Raw genomic sequence first — 22,361 nt, 5'->3', positions numbered from 1 at the left:
ATGTCACACCCGAGACACTTGGAGGGGAAGAGATTGTGTGCACTGCATATGCACCTGGAAAACTTAGACAAAGCCTCTCGATTTCAGATGCAGCTCACTGTAACCCCTGCCCAGAAGACCAGTACCCCAACAAGGGCAAAGATCACTGCATTGCCAAGAAGATCCACTTCCTTTCCTATCAAGAGACCCTGGGATGCACTTTAGCTTCTCTCGCCCTTTCACTCTCTGTGATCACGTTAGCAGTCCTGACGATTTCCCTAAAACGTTGTGATACACCGATCATCAAGGCCAACAACAGAGATCTCACCTACATCCTGCTAGTCTCCCTCCTGCTCTGTTTCCTCTGCTCCTTCCTCTTCATCAGTCGACCCGGAAAGCTCACCTGTCTCTTCCGACAAATTGCCTTTGCCATTCTCTTTTCCCTTGCGGTTTCCTCTGTGTTGGCAAAAACTGTCATGATGGTTCTGGCCTTCATGGCCACCAAGCCAGGGAACAGGACAAGGAAACTCTTAGGAAAGCCACTGACCAACTCCATTGTCTTCACCTGTCCCTTAGTCCAAGCAGTACTTTGTGCCACCTGGCTGGTAACCTCTCCCCCATTTCCCCACTTGGACTTACACTCCTTGATAGGAGAGACCATCTTGGAATGTAAGGAAGGCTCAGTTTCCATGTTTTACACTGCCCTCGCCTACCTGGGTTTCCTGGCCCTCCTCAGTTTCACAGTGGCCTTTCTGGCTCGGAAATTGCCTGACAGCTTTAACGAAGCCAAGTTCATTACTTTTAGCATGCTGGTCTTTTGCAGTGTTTGGATCTCCTTCCTCCCCACCTACCTGAGCACCAAAGGGAAGTCCATGGTGGCCGTGGAGATCTTCTCCATCTTGGCCTCTGGATCCGGTCTCTTGGCTTGTATCTTTTTCCCCAAATGCTACATTATACTGTTGAGGCCTGATCTGAATCGTAGAGAAAATATAATAAGAAACAAGAATCTCTAACTAATGCAGGGATAGGCCATGTTTATCTTTGTCTTTGAGGCATGTTTAGAATGTGATAACATTTCTAAAAAATGATTACATGTAGGAGGAGTTTGTCCATTAAATAATTGCTCATCAAGTGCTACGACTGATCACCCACCCTTCTGTTTTCCATGTATTCCAGTTGTCCCCGCTGAGGCCCAGTGCCCTGTGTGGAAATAAAGCTTGGTGTTATAGATGTGTATAGTATTTCAGTGAGGACATTTTCCCATTTTATTCCTTTTAATGGCAATGTTTACAATGGTTGTGTTTCAAAGAGTTGGGTTCAGTATCAGTGCTTTTAAGAATGTATTTTGTTTCCAAGGACTCCTGAGGCTTTGTAGAATTCCTATTTACTATTCAATTTTTTGGAAATGGAAGAGTTTAAATCCCCACCCCCAATTTCACTGAGGCAGGGGAGTTTCCCTCAAGGGATGAGTGAAGAATGTCAGTAGCATATGCAATGTTCTAGCCATCTCTTGTGCCATTTCATATCTTGCAGCTCCTTGGTAAACCACTGTGCCCTATGAGATCTGTGTGCACAGAGAATCTTCACAGGTGTAATTCAATCCAGGCCCCAGATTGGAATCAAATTTCATTTATGAGTATATGTTCCCAGCAGGCAGCTAAAGCTGGGTAGCTAAAGCAAACAGGCACCTCTCAGGGAGAGGTGGTTCCACACATAACCCAGTCCTGTGACATGTTTGTTGTTGTTGTTTATTCGTTTAGTCGCTTCCGACTCTTCGTGACTTCATGGACCAGCCCACGCCAGAGCTTCCTGTCGGTCGTCAACACCCCCAGCTCCCCCAGGGACGAGTCCGTCACCTCTAGAATATCATCCATCCATCTTGCCCTTGGTCGACCCCTCTTCCTTTTGCCTTCCACTCTCCCTAGCATCAGCATCTTCTCCAGGGTGTCCTGTCTTCTCATTATGTGGCCAAAGTATTTCAGTTTTGCCTTTATGTGACATGTAGTGGCTTAAAAATTTTGACTAGCACCTTGAATTGCACCTGCAAGGATCCTGGGAGCCAGCGCAGCTCATGCAACAGAGGTGTAACATGGGCAAACCTAGAAGTGTCCAGCATTGTGTGCGCCACTTCATTTTGGACCAGCTGTAGCTTCCAAGTGGTCTTCCAGGGTAGCCCCATGTGGAGAATATCTCAATAGTCCAAATGGGAAGTGACCAAGGCATAAGTGACTGTGAGCAGGGCCACCAGTCCAGGATAGGGTGCAATTGGTAGGCTGATGATACCATATCCCTTGTTATTTAATGACCTCTCCCAGCATTTAATGTAGATCTTAAGGGGATGTGAGATACCCACCCCTTGAGGCACCCCACACTGCACGGGCTTAGGGCGCAACATGGCACTGGTTTTAAACACCAGGGCCACCTTCCCTGAGAGCGGTCCACCCCTGGTCTCCCACCATACCTCCCCATGCCCATCACCACCATAATGCCCTCTTCTCTCCCCCTCCTGATCCAGCTTACCCCCCCACACCCCTTTCCCCAAGGCAGAGGGATCCATCAGATTGTCATGTTCGCCGTTTCAATGTGTTTAGTACATCGTAACGTTTCGCATGTCATTAAGCTGATGCGTGTTTCATCTTTGAAGGGAGGACAGTTCTTGCTAGGAGAATGCTTATCTCTTGGCTGCGGGCTCGGAATGTATTTGGGTTATCTCATGTGTTCAAGGTTGCTTTCCCAGGCTAGAAGGGATGACGGTTAACAGCACCTGGGATGGGTGGTGTTGATGCTGCTGGTCGGGAGGCGGGGTTACGTTTGCAGCGAGGGTTTTTAGTTTGTATTTGGCGTGCTTTCTGTCATTCTCAGCTTTCTCTGTATTTGTCTCAAGTATCCTAATAAATCAGATTTCATTTAGCCACTTCTTGTGAGTCTGAGTATTTGGACTGGACAACCATTACATAAAGCTGAGAATCTCAAAATTCGAAATTCCGCTGGCCCCTTTCCAGGAAAAGACAAGTTTGTCTGACCCTGTGAGGGAGAGTGCTGGCGATGATCGATCCTGACATACTGCTAGTGGAAAGTGAGGAGTCGAGTGAAGGGGAACCGGACTCTACCGTGATGCGCCCCGATCGGCCTCCCCAACTGGGTGAGCTCTCAGCAATTCGAGAGGAGGCGAGTTCAGGGTTGGAAGGCGAAGCAGCGGGCATGAAAACCGCGCCGGAGACCACCATAACCACCCCAGGCGAATTGGTCACCTGGGATGAAACCCGGGGGGACGTTTCGGTGGTGGGGGGCCCCTCCTGGAGGCAGAGGTACCCGCTATCCCCTACAGTAATCCAAGTGCAGCCAAAAGGGGACTCTCCCACTCCGGACCGTATCCGAGTACTGGAGTCGAAAATGGACTTGTTAGAACTTATCCTGAAACAGATGAGTCTGGACCTGAGTTCGCTGAAGGAAACACGGGAGGGGTCAAGCCAGCGGCATTCGACCCCTTCATCCCATGGGCAGTCCCCTGAGAGGAGAAGGGCAGCACAACCCAGAGAAGGGGACCAGGCTGTCCGAGTGGAATTAGCATCGCCACCCGTAGCGTCGCCGCCCGTCCCTGAGCGGCGGCAGGCAAGAGAGGTTGGACCCGCCGAAAGCTCAGTGGGGGGGCGCAGCCCGTCGGCGGGCGGAATGAGGGACTTCCCTGTCAAGTTCGATGGGGACCCGACAAAACTCTCATTCTTCCTAACCAATGCCAAGGCATACATGGAGGAGTGGGGGTCGCTTTTTCATTCAGAAAAAGCGAAAATTATCACCATTGCCACCAAACTAAAAGGGAGGGCGGCAGACTGGTATGTACAGATGTGCCAGTCGGAAGCGCCCGAACTGGAAAAATTCACCGAGTTCCTCTGGGCTCTACGGCAGCACTTCGAGGATCCCTTAGCGAAAGAGCGGGCAAAGCGTGCCCTGAGGGAACTCAAGCAGGGATCGAGATTGGTGGCTGATTATGCGCTGGAGTTTAAGGTGCTAGCGGGGAAGGTGGACGACTGGTCTCAAGCAACCATCATCGAGCTGTTCAAGGATGGCCTGAATACAGAAGTGTTATGCTGGTCCTTAGGAAGGGATGACCCGTATAGTTTGTACGAGTGGATCCGGCTCGCTGGGAGGGCTGAACACGCACATGAGGTGTTCGCCCAGAGGAGAACCGCAAAATCGGGGCGAGATGGGAAACCTAGTCACCCGCTGGGCACCAGGGGAAGAACCAGTCAAAGATCCTGGGAAGAGGAGAAGGAGAGGCGTTATGCGAAGGGACAGTGCCTGCGATGCAGTAAAGAGGGACATCATGCGGTGGTGTGCCCGAGGGCGAAGGGTGAGGAACGACAGGGGAAGTCGACGGCAAAGTCTCCTTCCCTGCCGAGGAAAATGAAAGCAGCGGTGGCCGAGAGTGCGGTGGACAGTGTACCGTTCTATGAAGACGAGGGGGAACCGGAATTCTTGCAGCCGGTGGGAAACGCCAGCCACCTGCTTTAAAGGGTGCCGCAGGGCAGGTGGTGGAAGAAGGGTGCGAACCTACGTCGGTGAGTGGCAGTTATCGCATTCTCACGGTGAAGTTAAAGTTGGGCTCCCGATCTAAGACAATAGAAGTGTGGGCCATGATTGACTCGGGGTGTTCACGGTGTTTGATGCACCCTGATGTGGTAGCAGCCCTGGAGCTACCCACCTTTCCATTGCAACGACCCATTGCTTTTACGCAATTGGATGGGTCCATGGCTGGTGGCAAACCGGTCACGCATTTCACTGGGCTAGTGGCCTTACAAATGGGTAGCCATCGGGAAGGGTTGTCGTTTGTGGTGGCTCCAGTGGGGAGTCCCCTAGTGGTTTTGGGAGTACCCTGGTTGGTCCAGCAAAATCCTCAAATAAACTGGGTTTATCGAACTGTCACCTTTAAGGACGGATTTTATCAAGCACCGGAGGGAAGGGAATCCTCAGAGGAGGTGGTGGGGGTAGCGGCAGCTGCGACTCCGCATTACCCGGCCCCTCCTCTGGAGGGCCTGCCGGTGGACTACCAGATGTTTGCTGATGTGTTTGGAGAGAAAGAAGCGGATCAACTGCCCCCTCATCGGAAAATGGACTGTGCCATTGAACTGGTGCCTAACACCCAATTAACTAAGCCCAAAATCTACTCAATGACGCAAAAGGAATTAACTTTGCTTCGTGAATTTGTGGACAAAAACTTGGCTCGTGGGTTCATCGAACCAGCCAACTCCCCGGTGGGGGCACCAGTCCTCTTCCGCCCAAAGAAGGATGGGACATTAAGACTCTGTACCGATTTCTGGGGGCTAAATGCAGTCTCAATATCCAATAAATATCCCTTACCTTTGATAAAAGATATGTTGTCACATCTGGCCAAAGGGAAAATCTTCTCCAAACTTGATTTGAGAGAAGCCTATTACCATGTAAGGATCAAAGAGGGGGATGAGTGGAAAACGGCATTCAATTGCCCATTGGGGGCATTTCAGTATAAGATTTTGCCTTTTGGTTTGGCTGGGGCCCCTGGGGTGTTTATGCAATTGATCCATGAGGTACTCCATGAACATCTGTTTAAAGGGGTACTGGTGTATCTGGATGATGTACTGATTTATACTGAAACTATGGAAGAACATGTATCTTTGGTTAAACAGGTGCTTCGCAAGCTCAGAAAAGCTGAGTTGTATGCCAAACTGTCTAAATGTGCCTTCCACCAAACACAAATTGATTATTTGGGGTATAGGATCTCAGATAGGGGCATTTAAATGGATCCTGCCAAGATCCAGGCTATTGTAGACTGGGAAAGACCCCGCACCCGCAGGCAACTTCAAAGTTTCCTGGGGTTCAGCAATTACTACAGATTGTTCATAAGGGGTTCACTGAAATTGCCTTGCCACTAACTGAATTACTTCAAACAAAAGGACTGGGGGATACTCGGAGAGTAAAAAATCCAGGTGCCCTGCTACGGTGGACGCCGGCTTGCCAGGTGGCGTTCGATCAATTAAAAGCGTCCTTTACCCAAGAGCCAATCTTGCAACACCCTGACCCCTCCAAACCTTTTGTGGTTCAGGCAGATGCATCTGATTATTCCATTGGTGCATTGTTGATGCAAGCTGATGGGACAGGGTGCTTAAAACCATGTGCCTACCTGTCCCACAAATTCTCTGAGACTGAAAGACATTGGCATGTATGGGAGAAGGAGGCTTTCGCAGTGAAGGAGGCTTTAGAGTCTTGGCGACACTTGCTGGAGGGGGCTAATCACCCATTCGAGGTGTGGACTGACCATAAGAACCTAGAAGCCCTCAGCACCCCCCACATGCTGAGCCCTAAACAAGTACGTTGGGCTCAGTTCTTCAATCGCTTTAATTTTCAATTGAAGTTTATCCCGGGGAAAAAGAATTTCTTGGCGGACGCCTTGTCCCGGCAACCTCAGGACTCCTGCGCAGCTCCAGAAGTGGTCAGCACTCTGTGGACAACGCCACAACTGGGAATGCAAGCTGTGAAGCGCAGCCAAACCCGTGTGCAGCAGCCAGCCGCCGGGAATTCGGGGCCGCCCAGCACTTTGTCAATTCCCTCTCAGTTGCAACAAAAGTTTCTAAAAGAACTAAAGACTGATACTTGGTTGCTGGCCAATAGAGACAATGTTACCTTTGACCGGGGTTTCGCTTGGAAATCTAACCGTCTCTACGTCCCTGAGAATTTACAAAAAGACATTTTGCTCCTTTCACATGATGACAAGGTTGCGGGACATTTTGGTTTTGTCAAAACCTTGCACCTCGTCCGGCGGCAGTTTTGGTGGCCCACCTTGCGCAAAGATGTAAAGGAGTATGTCACCTCTTGTCCTGTGTGTGCTATGTCAAAGCGTAAAGTCGGTAAACCTCGGGGACTCTTGCAACCAGTGGCCAGTCCATCTTGTCCTTGGGATGAGGTGTCTATGGATTTTATTGTGGAGTTACCTCCTAGCCAGCACAAAACAGTGATTTGGGTTGTAAAAGACTATTTTTCTAAACAAGCCCATTTTATTCCGTGCGTATCAATTCCTTCTGCCCGCCAGTTGGCCCGCCTTTTCCTTGTACATGTGTACAGGCTACACGGATGTCCCTCTCGCTTGATTTTGGACAGGGGCACACAGTTCACCTCTCAATTCTGGTGGGCGTTCCTCAAACTGTTAGGGACTAAGCAAGCCCTATCCACGGCGTGGCATCCGCAGACGGACGGAGCCACAGAGGCGCTCAACTCCACGTTGGAGCAGTACTTGCGGGCTTTTGTGAATTATCAACAGGACAACTGGGTTGACCTCCTCCCTTTTGCTGAGGTGGCCTACAACAATGCGGTTCACCAAAGCACCGGCCAAACCCCTTTTCGTGTTGTCCATGGCAGGGACTTTGTCCCCATCCCTGATCTGCCGCAGCCCTGTCGGACCGGCCTCACCGGCCGATTGGTCAACACAACTAGCGGAATCCTGGCCGGTCATCCAGAAGGCATTGGCTGATGCACAGTCGGATTACAAACACTATGCTGATCTGAAGCGTGCCCCTCACCCTGCCTTTCAAGTGGGGGACATGGTCTATCTCTCTACTAAGTTTATCAAGTCTTCCCAACCTTCGAAGAAATTGGCACCTAAGTTCGTGGGTCCTTTCCCCATTATCACTCAGATCAACCCTGTCACTTTTAAACTTGATTTGCCGCATAACCTGAAACGCTTACACCCTGTTTTTCATTGCAGTTTGCTCAAACCAGTTACCCGTTCTGACAGATGGCATGATCAACCTCCAACTCCACCCCCCATCATGATTGACAGACAACAACACTTTGAAGTTAAAGAAATTTTAGACTCTAGACGCATTCGCAATACCTTACAATATTTAGTTCGCTGGAAGCATTTCCCTCATCCTGAGTGGGTAGCTGCCCATGACGTGGCTTCTCCTATCCTTGTTCAACGTTTCCATTCCACATACCCAGCAAAACCGGGTCCCTAATTTTTTTGGGGGGGGGCGGTATGTCATGTTTGCCATTTCAATGTGCTTAGTACATCGTAACGTTTCGCATGTCATTAAGCTGATGCGTGTTTCATCTTTGAAGGGAGGACGGTTCTTGCAAATAGAATGCTTATCTCTTGGCTGCAAGCTCGGAATGTATTTGGGTTATCTCATGTGTTCAAGGTTGCTTTCCCAGGCTAGAAGGGATGACGGTTAACAGCACCTGGGTTGGGTGGTGTTGATGCTGCTGGTCGGGAGGAGGGGTTACGTTTGCAGCGAGGGTTTTTAGTTTGTATTTGGCGCGCTTTCTGTCATTCTCAGCTTTCTCTGTATTTGTCTCAAGTATCCTAATAAATCAGATTTCATTTAGCCACTTCTTGTGAGTCTGAGTATTTGGACAACCATTACACAGATCCCCCACAAACCAGCCCAAACAGGCTCTGATCAGCCTCCAGCACATCTGTAGCACATTCAGCAGCTCCACCCAAGCAGGCCCTTCATCTCCAACCTTTCACCCAAACCTTGTTACATACAGTTCTCCAACCCATAACCAAAACTTCCTCTTCCACCTCCCAGTCCCCTGCTTTCACCCGGGCAGTGGGGAAACCGTACAGACAAAGGGGCTATGTGGCAGCACCTCCAGCCCACCCCCATCTCTTCCTTGAGGAGAGCAGGTGGGCCCCACTCCAACCACCAGCCCACATGAAAGATCCCAGTCCATACAGACATTTTAATCCAGGTGCCAGCTGCCCAGATGACCAACAACATGGATCCCAGGCAGCTTCAGTCCAGACAGGCAAGAGAAACTGCCAAAACGGCTGCTGTACCATGTGGCTGGTCAAGCAAGAGCTGCAGGACACAAGGCAGCCCCACCCCCACAGATCTGCTGTCCTGCTCCAGCTCCCACTGCCAGAGACCACCTGGCCACCCAAGCCCTCCACCCCACTGAGGACTCCAATGCCAGGGCTCCACAGCCACTGCCACTCCTTTGTACTCTGCCTGTCCAGCCTGTCTCCGTCTTCTCTGCAGCGGCAGATTCATGGTGGAAAACGGAGGCCAAGCCGCTAATCCACTGCCACTCACTCCACTGCCCTGTTGCATCCTCTGGAGCCTGTTCCGTGCCCTGTTTCAGCTACATGGAAACAGCTGATCTGTGGCACCGCTGAGCTCCACGGGGCGCCGTCTGGAGGGGCGTTTGCTCCCTTGGGGGGCTGGCAGGAGTCCTGGGTGAGGGGGTACCTCAGGCCAGGGAGGAAAGGGAGACATTTTGTGGGAGCCTGGAATTGCATTAGGGCTTTTTCTATTTTATTTTATCTCTTTTGAACCTGCTCCCTCTGTGTGGAGACTGATCTTTCTCTCTGATCTTTAATAAAGCTGATTTGTTTTCTGAGAGAGAATCCTGGAGTTGACCGGAGGCCTTTCAGGACAGAGAGCGGCCTTGAAGGACAGAGGGAAGGTCCGTTACCAAGGCAACAATTGGACAGACACGGCTTAAGCCCAAGAAATCAATGGGAGAAAACGATTCAGATGGGACCCCCCCCCCCAATTCACAGGAAGAGGAACGGAGGGGGAAGGAAGCACGTTCAGACTTGGAAGCTGCTCTATGGAAGGGAGTCACAGACCTGGATGGCTTTCTTGTCCCATTCTGCTCTGCCCTAGAGGGCTGGCATGCGGCCCAGCAAGATGGCAGCTTTTAATTGGGGGGATGTGGAGCTCACCCTCTCTGCCCAAATGCCCCGAAGGGGCAGAGACAACTGGGGAAAGGCAGCCCCTCAAATCACCAGGCCCTGAGCGAGGCAGGGCTTTACAGCTGACAACCAGCCCCATGAATTGCACCAGGAAGCCAACCGGCAGCCCAGGCAGCTCGCATAGCTGCAAAGACACACAGTAACAGTGAGATGCACCTCTTTCTGCTTGTGCTGCTGCAGTTTGGACCAGCTGTAGCTTCCTGACATAGATCTGTCTCATCCCATGGTTTCCATAACCCCTCTGAATTCCATCCAAATGCATAGAAATGACCAGGGAACAGAACCCGATTAAGTACCAGGAGAGTCTTCTCCAGAGTAGAAAGTCTTTGCCAGTGGAACAGATTTCCTCAGCAGCAGCAGGAGGACCCTCCACCTCTCGAGGTCTGGAAGCAAAGACGGGATGGTTAGGACCACTCTAGTTGCAAGATCCTGTGTGGCAGTAGGAGGATTGGGTGTTGGAACTGTCCCTCAAAGAGAGGCAACACCTCCTCCTTTAAATTGCAGGGGTGGGGGGCAGGTAGACAGAGGCTTTAGGGAAGGTGTGGGTAGAAGGATGGGTCTGAGAGATGCTCTGAATCCTAATCTTAGGAAACCTTCCAAGGATCAGAATGGCAGGTTTTGAAATATAGTCGTCCACCCAATGGGGTCTGGCCCTGAGATGGCCTGAAAGACATTAAGCTGCAAGGTTAACCAGCAACTTAACTGCATCTGGAAACCAACTGCTAGCTGGTGTAGAGGTGCTGCATGTGCATAGCAAGGCTTGCCCATCACTCCTCCTGCAGCCAGATGCTGACCACATGGAGCTTCCAAGTGGTCCTCAAGGGCAGCCCCATGGAGAGCCCATTGCAACAGTCCACCTGTGAAATGAGGGACTAGGAAGAGGGACTCTCAGTCCAGGAACAGGAGCAAGTATTGCAGATGCTGAGCTTGGCAGTGAACCATGGACCACCTCACACCTGCTACCTCCACCCATCCCACCCGGTCAGGCAGAGCAGGCATGCTACGGACCCTGTCCATGAGGGATTGCCAATTGGCAGGGTCCAGGAAGAGGGCCTTCTCTGCCGTGGCACCCGCCCTCTGGAACAAGCTGCCCCCTGGGGTGAGATAGGCCCCCACTCCCCCGGCCTTTTGGAAGGGAGTAAAAACTTGGTTATGCCACCCGGCCTGGGATGGGGGGAGTGACAGCTCCTCATGGGGGTGGTTGGCCCCATGAGGGTGCCATGAAAAGACCTTTATTCCATCTTGAATTTTATGTTTTATCCTTGATATTTATATTGTATTTATATGCTTTATATTGTTTTTAGTTTTTGTAAGCCATCCAGAGTTGTCGTATGTGAGATGGGTGGCAAAGAAATTTAATAAATAAACAAATAAACAAACTGTCTTGCCTGCAAGGCCGCCTTTCCCACTCCACAGCAATTTAATAGAGGGTAGTTTCACGGCACAATTGATGGGTTCCCTACTAGCCTCCCGACTCCTACCGTAACACACCACTGGGAAAACCAACTACTGATCGTTCCCCTGAATGAGGAGTGTGGTGTGGTTGGGCTTCAAGCCTTAATTTTTATTTTTATCACATGTTTCTTCTGTCAGGAATATCAATCTCCAGGAAAGTTTTATCTATTTATATTTCAAATTTCATCACCACCCATCTCACTCAAATAGCGACTCTTAGTGGTTTACAATAAAACTAGAAAAAATAAATCTTAAAATACAATAAAAACAATATTCTTAACTAAAAATATAAATATAAAATCCAAGATCGAGATGTGAAAAAGTTCTTAATTTAAATTCATTTAATTCATGGGAGCCTCTTCAACGTGCTAACCACCCCCAGGGCTGATTACCCCTCCTCATGCCCTGAGCAAGATGGCAGAGCCAGGTCCTCACCCCTTTCCAGAAGGCTGGGAGAGTAGGGGCCTGCCTCACCTCTGGGGGAAGAGTGTTCCATAGGGCAGGAGCCACAGCAGAGCAGGCTCTCTTCCTGAGTCCTGCCAATTGACAATCTTTCATGGATGCTTCCATAACATGCCCTCTCTGTCTGAAAAGGTGGAATGGGTTGATGTAATGGGGGTGAGACGATCCCTCAGATAACCTGGACCCATGCCATCTAGGGCTTTAAAGGTGATTGCCAACACCTTGATTTGGATCTGGAGGCAAACTGGCACCCAATGCAGGTTCTGCAGCAAAGGTGTTACATGTGCGATGTTTAAGGCACCCCAAATTGCTCAGGTGACTGCGTTTTGAACCAGCTGCAGCATCTGGATACTCTTCAAGGGTAGCCCCATCTAGAGAGCACTGCAGTAGTCTACTGTATACATGGCAGGCCCAGCCCAAGAACAACCAAGCATCGATCCAGTCAAACTTCAGTTCTTCATTTGCTCACACTGTATAGACAGAATCTTGCTAGACTAAAGCAGCTCTACAGAACGTAAGGGGAAATAACCTGGGAAAGCCCTAGGGTGGGGCTATTCTGAATCTCTGGGTTTTCCCACAACTGCCCCTGGACTATGTTTCGTCTTATCTCTTTCCCTTTCCTGGAATGTGCTCCCTCTTTCCTGAGAACCAGCGGCACTGCCGAAACCCACCACAACACGGGAGATGACTGGGCCATGAGTGACTGACCAGAGGGCTTCCCGATCCAGGAAGGGGCACAACTGGTGCACAACACAAGTTCAGCAAAGGCCCTTCTGGCCATGACTGCTACCTGCTCTTCGAAACTGATCAACCAGTCAGAGATACAGGAGATCCACCTACCTATATCTGTTAAACCCTCCCTGAAAAAAATCTGGATGAGTGATGGGAAAAACTGATTTGAAACATAAAGCAGAGCAATTGAGCCAGAGAGTTCTGGCTGTTATTGTGCCTCTGAATCCTTCTTTCCTCCCTCCCTCCTGAAGCCAATTTCCCCATGAAACACTTTTCATCAGGCAGAGAGCCCCTTCCCTCTCCCACCTCCCTTCTAATTCTCTCTCTCTCTCTCTCTCTCTCTCTCCCAACTTAGCACATGCCAACAGATAATGAAGACGAACCCCAAAGAGCAGTGTTCCTGGGGAGGTTTTCCTCCGTAGCAGACTCCATAGATCAATCTTAGAGCAAGGACCATTTTCAGAACTCCCTAGATTAATCTTCTTCAACAAGGATGCTTTGTCCTTTTGGGGCACCAAAATTTGCACAGTAGGTCATTCCATCACCATCTGGGAGTTGGCTACTGCAGAAAGGGAACAGTCATGTCACCCCTGAGACACCTAGGGGGAGGGAACTTGCTCACAGCTGATACCTCAAATACTTACACAACGACTCTCGATTTCAGATGCAGCTCACTGTGACCCCTGCCCAGAAGATCAGTACCCTCACAAGGGCAAAGATCGCTGCATGGCCAAGAAGATCCACTTCCTTTCCTATCAAGAGACCCTGGGGTGCACTTTAGCTTCCCTCGCTCTTTCTCTCTCTGTGATCACTTCTGTAGTCCTGGCCATTTTCCTTAAGCATCGCGACACACCGATCGTCAAGGCCAACAACCGAGATCTCACCTACATCCTCCTGGTCTCCCTCCTGCTCTGCCTCCTCTGCTCCTTCCTCTTCGTTGGTCGACCTGGGAAGCTCAGCTGTCTCCTCTGACAAACTGCCTTTGCCACTCTCTTTTCCCTGGCAATTTCCTCTGTCTTGGCAAAAATTGTCATGGGGCCTGTTGTATAGCAGGGAGAGTCTTTAAAAGAAGGGTCACATTGTGTTGCAGTTCCAGTGGCATAGAAAATTCATCCAGAAATAATCAAGGAACATCAGTGTTCTAAGCATCCTTGTGCACATGGGCTCCTGGGGCTTTGCAGAATTCTCTACTAACTTTTTCACTCAAATCTTTCTCACTGTATATTCTTAATGCAAGAGTTCAAATGATGCACAGTGTTCTCTTCATTATGATTAGATAAACCTACTTCATTAATGAATAAGATCATGTGAGGTGAATATTAAGGGGTCTTCTCCTGTCCCTGCTGTTACTCATCCTGCCAGATTATTATGAGGATGGAGGGATGGATGGAGGGATGGATGGGAGTAAACGGCATCGTTGGCAAACTGTTCGGTATCGGGCGGAGAGGAAGGAAGACAACCTTGTGTGATAGTCTCTTGGATGTTTCATGTCCTTACAAGAATGCTTAGAGATGCATTGATTGGGGGAGAGGGCCGACCCTGCAGCACCCCACATATCAGAGCCCACCAGGCCGACCTCTCATCTCCCACCACCATGGACTGAAACCATCCCTGATGGAGCCGGTGCCCAGCAGGGTCTCCAACGCTTCTGGGTGGCCCGGTAAGACCCTGCTTGATGGCAGGAACTCCACATGGATGAGGAGGAGGGCCATGTACAATTGGACACTCACTTATTTAAAATATTGATGATCTGCTCAAAGAACAGGGAGACTGGGCCGAGTACAACTAAGTCATAAAGAAAAGAAGAAGAAAAGAAAGTATGTGATTATTAAAAAACCGTCTAGGTACCCCATTGCTGAAACACATCTCCATTGGCCAGTTTGGGAAACATCAGTAGGATGGGGGCATGGGGAGCTGCTCTAGGAAGTCTCAGAGACCTCCAAAATCTGGGAAGAGTTTGGTGGTGGAAGCAAAGATGGTCAATCCCATGGAGATCTCCTCGGAGATCTAAAAAAGTGTGTCCCGTGTGCAGCCCTTATTAAGGGGATTGGACTAGGTGACCCCCAAGTTCTCTTCCAACTCTAAAGCTGCACAACTCTCCAACCACAGTTGCCCAATTCACAGAGAGGGAGACACAAATGTGGCTTCACAAATATGTTTTGCACTTGCCAAAATGTCAGAGACTCCGGAGTTATGGGGCCATTTCGCTCTCCTGGGATTATTAATAAATGACTAGCAATCCTTACTTCCCCTGGGTGGATTTCCAGAGATCAACCCTCCCTATCCATAAAGAGGTTTGAGACCAGTCAAAACATGTTTATCTAGCACACTCTGAATAACAGAGCTGGGTCCCTTTAGAGTTGGAGCTTAGAGGAATGCTTATCCTGAAGACGTAAAACCCCAGTTGAGCCCTCTGAGGTCACCAGAGCACCACGTTCCCCGCAACACCCTCCGTCGGCTTGCTTGAGGAAGAAGGTCTCTTTCTCTGGCCAATGATGTGGCTGTTGGCCTTGCTTTGGACCTTGCCTGCAGCCGTTGAGATGGACCTGAGGCCAAACTGCTTGTGGAGGAGACCTTTCCAAGTGCAAGAAGACTATTACAGGCCTGGAGATCTCATTCTTGGTGGCAACATCCCTCTATCCATTACTGTGGTCCTGCAGCTTCCTTTACGTGAGCCTCCCCTGGACTGGGACGTCCTTTCGCTGTAAGTGTGTCCTTGACTGTCTTTTCTCTCAGGGCAACGTGGAAAGGGCAGGCTTGAAGATGGGGCAGACGTAAACCCCACCCAGCCTCTGTTGATCTACACCCTTCCTGATTAGGGGCCATTGATTCTCCTTGGTGATCCTCTAATCCCCTCCTCAAGTCCTCTGGCTCTTCCCTGGGGAAGAACAGCTTGCCACAGAAAGTCAGCCTTTTCTCCGTGTTCCTCAAGGCAGGGTACATGCTGCGGAGAAGCCAATTTTGGCTGAATTTGGGGGGCAATAATGCTAGGGTCCTCTCTCTTACGGCTGGGCTAAATTCATCTTCCCATCTCAATATTCCTTTGGCTTGTAAGACCGTGCTTCAGGGTCTCATTACATTCCACGTAGAGAAGGTCTCTCTTTTGTCCCACCGAGTCTGGCTCACCACCAATCTATGAGAATCACCAGGCCAGCTCAGCTGATCTCACTCACTGCTGTAAGGAGAAACAGTTCCACATTCCAAGACACTTAAAGTGCGCTTTCTGACTGGGGGCCATCCAGATGTGTCGGCTTAATCACTGCCAGCCAGCAAAAATCAAGCTGGCCAGGCATTCAGTTTAACTCACTGTAATTCACTGAAATCTAATTTATTGGATTTACAAAGCCACCTAATTCAAAATGGCTCTGATGGCATGATAGGTGAAGGGTGCCAGGTTGGGAAATTTGCTTGAGAATGTAGGGCAGGACTTGTCGGCATGCAAAGACTTCCCTGACTGGATGTAATAAAATGCATAGCTTTATCAAGATAACAGCCACCTTTCCTGAACCGGATTGAAAGGTTCATCTTGGAAAAATCAATACTGACCTGAACTGGGTTCATGCTGTAAACTGTAACTTGCGCTTCAGCTCACAGAAATGTGCTGCTGAGAAAAGGGAGGGGAGGCTTTGTCATACACAGTTGACAACAGTAACATGATCAACTGATTGACAGGAACACTGTTTTTGGCAGCAGTAACATAAACCAACTAATTTGTATTTTATCTGCTTTATGATTAACTCCTTGAATTTTGGTAATGCTTTCTTAACCAAATAAAATCCTCCCTCCTGCTCCTGTCCAATTTTTGTCCTCTAACCCTTGCAACAAAGACCTATTCCCAAGAACTACCAGCACATCCTGGCCTTGGCATTTGCCGTCCAGGAGGTCAACAAGGATCCACAGCTCCTCCCCAACATCACGCTGGGCTTCCGCATCTACGAAGAGAACCAGTATGCCAGCATGGCCCCAGACGTCGGCCTGTCTCTGCTCTCCAGCCGGGGAAAACCGTTTCCCAACTATCAGCGTGACGCACGGGAGAACCTGCTCTCTGTCCTTGGGGGTCTCAACTCCAGGATCTCCTACCAGATGGCAGCCATCTTTGGCAATTTCAAGATTCCTCAGGTACTTGGACACATAACTGGATGAAAGGGGGAATGCAGACGTAATGTTGTAAGTTCTGCCCTTTACTGCCAACACGCCCCAGAGCCAATTCTGTGACCGGGAGGGAACACATCATGGAGGTGCCACGATGGGGGCTGTAGGATGGGACGCCGTGCAGGGCTGGGTGGTCGGAGGTCAGTCACAGAAATTGCAGGTTCCTTTTGCCTCACTTCGTTCTTCCCCTCTCCTCCATCCCTACCCTCCCTTCAGCTAGGTTACCGCTTCGCTGACCCGGTTTTGAGCGATAAGAGCCGGTTCCCCACCTTCTACCAGATCGATCCTCAGTATCAGCTACAGAATGCAGCAATTGTCCAGCTGCTTCTATATTTCCAATGGAACTGGATTGGGATTGTTGTGCAGAAATCGGAGAGCAGCGAACATTTCATCCGGATTTTGAAAGTCAGTCTTGCCCAGAATGACATTTGCATACATTTTGTGAAGCAGATCTTGTCCCGAATCTCAATGTTCAGTGAATTGCAAGGTGATCAAATAGATGTGCTTTGGACAATTATGAGCAGTGATGCTCAGGTTGTGATTGTCTCGGGGGACTCAAATACACTGCAAAGCCTGATAGCATCCCTCTCCTTTTATGAAGAAGAGAACCACACTCCTTCTGGAAAGGTTTGGATCCTGACTATGCAGTGGGAATTTTCCGCTGTTGGCTATCACTACGAGTGGTGGAAACTGAAGTCCCTCCATGGAGCTTTGTCCTTCACAGTCCACACAAAGCTGGTGCCAGGATTCAGGAATTATCTCTGGGCTCTGAATCCACACGGGCCACGTGGAGACGTCTTTCTCCCCCGCTGGTGGGAAGTCGCATTTGACTGTGAGGTTTTGAAGGCAGGTCTGGCCTCACCTGAGGGCAGAAGGATTTGCACAGGGGAGGAGAACCTGGACGCCCTACCGGCCTCCGTCTTTGATGAGAAGATGACCGGGTTCAGCTACAGCATCTACAACGCTCTCTATTCTGTTGCACACGCATTACATGCTGCGGATACGTGGGAATCACAACGGGGATTGAAGAGGGACAGAAAGAAGCCACACCTATGCTGGAGGAAGCCCCGGCAGGTATCCCTCACCCTCAGATCTCCCTCTCTGGCCAAGGAATTCTTCTTCCTCTTGGGTTACATTCACTTGATGCTGTTTTAGGATTCAGAACCCCGTGCCTGTGATATCCACTGTCTTGCCTTTTCCCTAACTACAGTTTTTTCCCCTTTATTTAAATCTGATACCCATCTTGAGATTTACAGAGTTTCTCTGCTTGTCAACAGAAATTTCATAGGGGAAACAACCGAGTAAACAAGAGTGAGTAACAAGGTACATAATGAGAATATGAAATAAAGCCATCATTTGAATGTGGGAGAAAAGTCATCTGTCCTAATAGGGCCCCCAACTCTACTGCTGAAGGTTGTGCTTTTAGAGATGGAAGCCCCCTCCCCTAATTTCAGCTGCCCGTCTTCTGGAGAAGCTGAACTGGGACGTTTCCAGTATTTGGCAGGTTCGTCTTTTGGCACTGGGAGAACAAACCATGTTTATCCACAAACTATTGTTAGTCAATAACATGTGGGGAGATGGACGGTGATAAAAATATGATTGATAAATAAATAAATAAGGTTTTATGGGATGGTGAGTATTTACAGCAAAACTAGAATTTGTTGCAGTTTTGGATGTATCAATTTCCAAAATCATGGAGCTTCTTGGTGTTGCCACCAGAAATGTTGAAGCATTCCCGCTTCTTTATTGCATTTCCATTCTAGCCATCATAGCTGAACAGAGTCTTATCCTGTTTTTCTCTAACGATGCCGGTTGCTGTAGACTTGATTGACTTTTCCACTGAAATTCCCATTGCTGTAGTATTTAAAGATTTGTCAGAAGTTGCAAATCTGGAAATTTGCTCCATACTTTTTAGTTCAATCAATCACTTTTTTAACTGAGTCTCTAGGCTGACTAAGCAAAAAGATGATATTTAAACAATCACTGAACTGTTTCATCAGCCTACAATTTAAACTGGTTCCCCAGCAGCCATTTTTAAACCCACATTTTTTCCTCATGGCAAACTACATCTGCCAGTAGTTCTAATGCCTGACTAAATCATAAACAAGAAAGGGGACAGCTCCGTCCCACCCCTTTCCTTTCATGCCACATTGCTTAGAGCGAAAGCCACTTAACCGTATTTTTGGCTTCTTTTCTGATGAGAAATGAGGTTCACCATTCACCTTCTGGGTGGGTATTGGCATTTCTGGAGGAGCTGGCATGGCTGCTGAGTCCTGCCACCCTGCTTTTGGCTGCTTCTGGGTCTGATTTTCCTGCCCCATCACTTGCTCCCTAAACACTGCACTGAGTCACCTCTCTTCTGGCAGTTCCCCATCTCTCATCAGCTGCCTGCTGTTCTCCTGCTGCCCCAGACACGAATGTGACCTCCCCCAGGTGCTAAAGTAGCGGGACCCTCTGGTTATGGTTGCAGCACAGGATGGTCCAGCTGTTCCCACAGCCTTCAATTTCGTGGGGGTGGGGGGAGAAAACAAGACGGACCCACAGTGACTGCTGCAAGGGTCCTTCTTGTTTTCTCCCCCCCCCCCGCACTTGAAGGCCATGGGAACAGCTGGACCCTCTGACGCAATAAGGCCATTCCACCAGTCAAAAGCCTTCTCGGCATCAAAAAGATCAGAGGTTCTTTCTTACCTCTAGAATGGTTAGAACTGATACCACCCACCGCCCTTGGTGCTCTTTCCTTTCCCTTCTGGGAACACATTTGGACTGATCTCAGTGAATCAGAACTGCTCTTCTCTCACCTAATCTCTTGGCTATGATTTCCTAAAAATCCACTGTCAACAATGCAACGGGACCTTCTGTAGCAGTGAAGGATATGAGCTCCACCTGCCAAGATTGCAGCAACATGCAACATTGACGTATCTCATTCATTACTTGGGTTGACAGCTTAACCAGCAAGATTTTGCAGAGAAGTTGCCTGGCACAGGAGTTTTATTAAGCTGAGTTTTCCGGAGCGCCCTTTTTCCTTTGCAGTGATTTGTAGCTCCAGTGCTTGAAGCTGAATTTGTAGCAGCTCCAGAAATGGAACTTTGCCTCAGTTTACAACTCAGTTATGACTCTGGTATAACAACATATCATATTTTAGAAACTGAATGAAATCGCATTTCAGTAGAGGGATATTTCTGTCCCTTCAAACTTCCATTTGTGGGGAAAATTAATTCCTTTTTTTTCTTTAATACAAAGCATGTCTGCCCATTTATTCATCAAAGATTATTCACTCCACCAACTAACAGCACACTGTAGTTCTGCAGCAGTGTATAATAAACTAAGAGGAATAAACAGATTGCATGTAAAAAGCCTATTGGGGAAATGCTGGGTTGTTCAACTTCAAAAATGGCCAACCCCATCTCATTTTCATCACAGGGATTCGGAAAAACATTAATTACACATTACAATTTAAAATCTCTTTATATCAACTCTCTTCACCTTCATGGACTCTTTGTTTGTTTGCTTGCTTGTTTTGCAATTTCAGATCCACACCTTCTTGAGAAACATCCACTTCAATAACACCGCTGGGGATGAAGTCTCTCTCGTTTCAGACGAAGCCTTTCTCCCGGTGTGTGAAGCGCTGCCTTCCAGGACAAGCCAGGAAAGTTGTGGAGGGGAATCCCACCTGTTGCTATGGATGTATTTCTTGCCCAGAAGGGACAATTTCTAGTCAAACAGGCAAGTTGCTCAGGGAGATCCTCAAGCAGGAATGAGGGGTCTGGCATGGCTGCAGGGGGAGGAGTGAAAGAGAACAGGATGTAGCAAACCAGCTGAGCAAATCAATATGGTGAAAATCATTCAGAACTTTAAGAGTGGCCCCCTGGAGGCAGCAGTTTTAAGCAATTGGCAGCAGTTCTTCAAGATTATGGGGGTGGCTTCTCCAGTCTTTTAGGACAGTGGGAAAGACCAGCCTTAGCCCATCTTCCTCATGTAGCCCTGCGTGTATGACAATTTTGCAGCCACTAAAACACGTTTTTGAAAGGTAGGCCTAGAATTTGCCTCCAGAATACCCTTCTTGGATCAGGCCAAGGCCATCTTATTCCAGCGTTGCCTTTCAGGGTGCCCAACCAGATGCCTCTGCATTGACCACAAGCAGGAGAGAGAAACCCACCCCTCACTCCCCATTGCTCTCCTCTCCTGAACTGCCATTCAGAGGCATGTGGTTTACAACTCACAAGTGGCACTAAGTCATCAAGACTGATAACCTTGTTTGCCAAAGATTTTGCCGACCTCCCTTCAGAGGTTAGTAGCTGCTATCACATCCTGTGAGATGGATTCCACCAGTTACTTCTGTGTTATGTGCAGAAGAAGTAGAGAGCTGGGGAGTATGGGGCATTCTACCTCTTTCACTGGGAAACCAACTCCCCTCAAAGATAACCCTTCGACTGTCTGATATAAGCTGGCACCTGCTCTTTTGCAGATGCAGCTCAGTGCATCCACTGCCCAGAAGACCAACACCCAAGCAGGAACCAAGTCCGGTGTATTTCCAAGGCCATGAACTTTCTCTCGTATGAGGATACTCTTGGCTTCATTTTAGTTTGTCTGGCTCTTTTCTTCTCCTTGATCACAATCCTTGTTTTGGCAGCCTTCATTAAACATCGCAACACACCAATCGTCAAGGCCAGCAACCGAGATCTCACCTATGTCCTCCTGGTCTCCCTCCTGCTCTGCTTCCTCTGCTCCTTCCTCTTCATCGGTCAGCCCAGGAACCTCACCTGTCTCCTCCAACAAGCTGCTTTTGGCATCATCTTCTCCATTGCCATTTCATCCGTGTTGGCAAAAACTCTGACTGTTGTTCTGGCCTTCATGGCTACTAAGCCAGGAAACAGGGCCAGAAAACTCTTGGGGAAGCAGGTGATCAACTCGGTTGTCTTGACCTGTCCCCTTGTGCAAGCAGCTCTTTGCGCCACCTGGCTGGCAACCTCCCCCCCATTTGCTAATTTGGACTTTCATTCTGTGATGGGAGAAATTGTGCTGGAATGCAATGAAGGGTCTGCCACCATGTTTTATGCTGTCCTGGGCTACATGGGCCTCCTAAGTCTCATCAGCTTTATGGTGGCCTTTCTGGCTAGGAAACTGCCCAACAGCTTTAATGAAGCCAAGTTCATCACTTTTAGCATGCTGGTCTTTTGCAGTGTTTGGGTCTCCTTTCTCCCAACGTATCTGAGCACCAAAGGAAAATTCATGGTGGCCGTGGAGGTCTTCTCCATCTTGTCTTCTGCGGCTGGTCTGCTGGGTTGCATCTTTCTCCCCAAGTGGTACGTTATAGTACTGAGGCCAGATCTGAACAGCAGAAGTCACCTCATGAGGAAAATTAAGTAGGAAATGTAACAAGTAATCAGTCAACTTACATTGCTTAGTAAAGCTGGTAGAATTCTGGATATAATCAAAATGTATGGGACTTGCTGTAACCAAAATACTGACCGAAGAGCAATGGCTGTAGGGCTACTCTCTGCCCACTAAACATCCACAGGTTTCCTGGACTTCTGGTGAAGGAGCAATGGTGGACAGGCAGTCCTAGTGGAGCTCGCTAGCTAGGACACACCATGTGGCTGGGATTTAGAGTCAGAAGAAACTGCTGTTTCTGATGACGGAGCAAGCTCTAGAATAAGAGCAAGTGATGAATCACTTAGCGTGTCTTCCGGACAGCTGGTGGATACTGAACCAGCAATTTGTCAACGATCAGCAGAGCCAGCCGGGAAACACGAGTACCATTGAAAAGAAGCCACGGGTGAAATCTTTTATGATTACTACATCTGACCACCTCATGTTTAAACTATTGTGAACTGATTAAACTTTA

The 22,361-nt window shown here is 49.0% G+C and overlaps 1 protein-coding gene across 1 annotated transcript; it reads left to right on the top strand.

Annotated features, from left to right (window-relative positions):
- Positions 1-14,904: 14,904 nt before the first annotated feature.
- On the top strand, positions 14,905-21,883 carry LOC134487622 (vomeronasal type-2 receptor 26-like). Its single transcript, XM_063289534.1, has 5 exons — positions 14,905-15,068; positions 16,192-16,483; positions 16,733-17,590; positions 17,930-18,020; positions 20,982-21,883. Exons 1-5 carry the CDS (start codon positions 14,905-14,907, stop codon positions 21,881-21,883), a joined length of 2,307 nt encoding a protein of 768 aa, XP_063145604.1.
- Positions 21,884-22,361: the final 478 nt, after the last annotated feature.

The sequence above is a fragment of the Candoia aspera genome, chromosome 1 (genome assembly GCF_035149785.1).
Source record: "Candoia aspera isolate rCanAsp1 chromosome 1, rCanAsp1.hap2, whole genome shotgun sequence".
Lineage (NCBI taxonomy): Eukaryota > Metazoa > Chordata > Lepidosauria > Squamata > Boidae > Candoia > Candoia aspera.
Note: the sequence above shows the minus strand (reverse complement) of the source record. Positions and strands in the feature narration are given on the sequence as shown.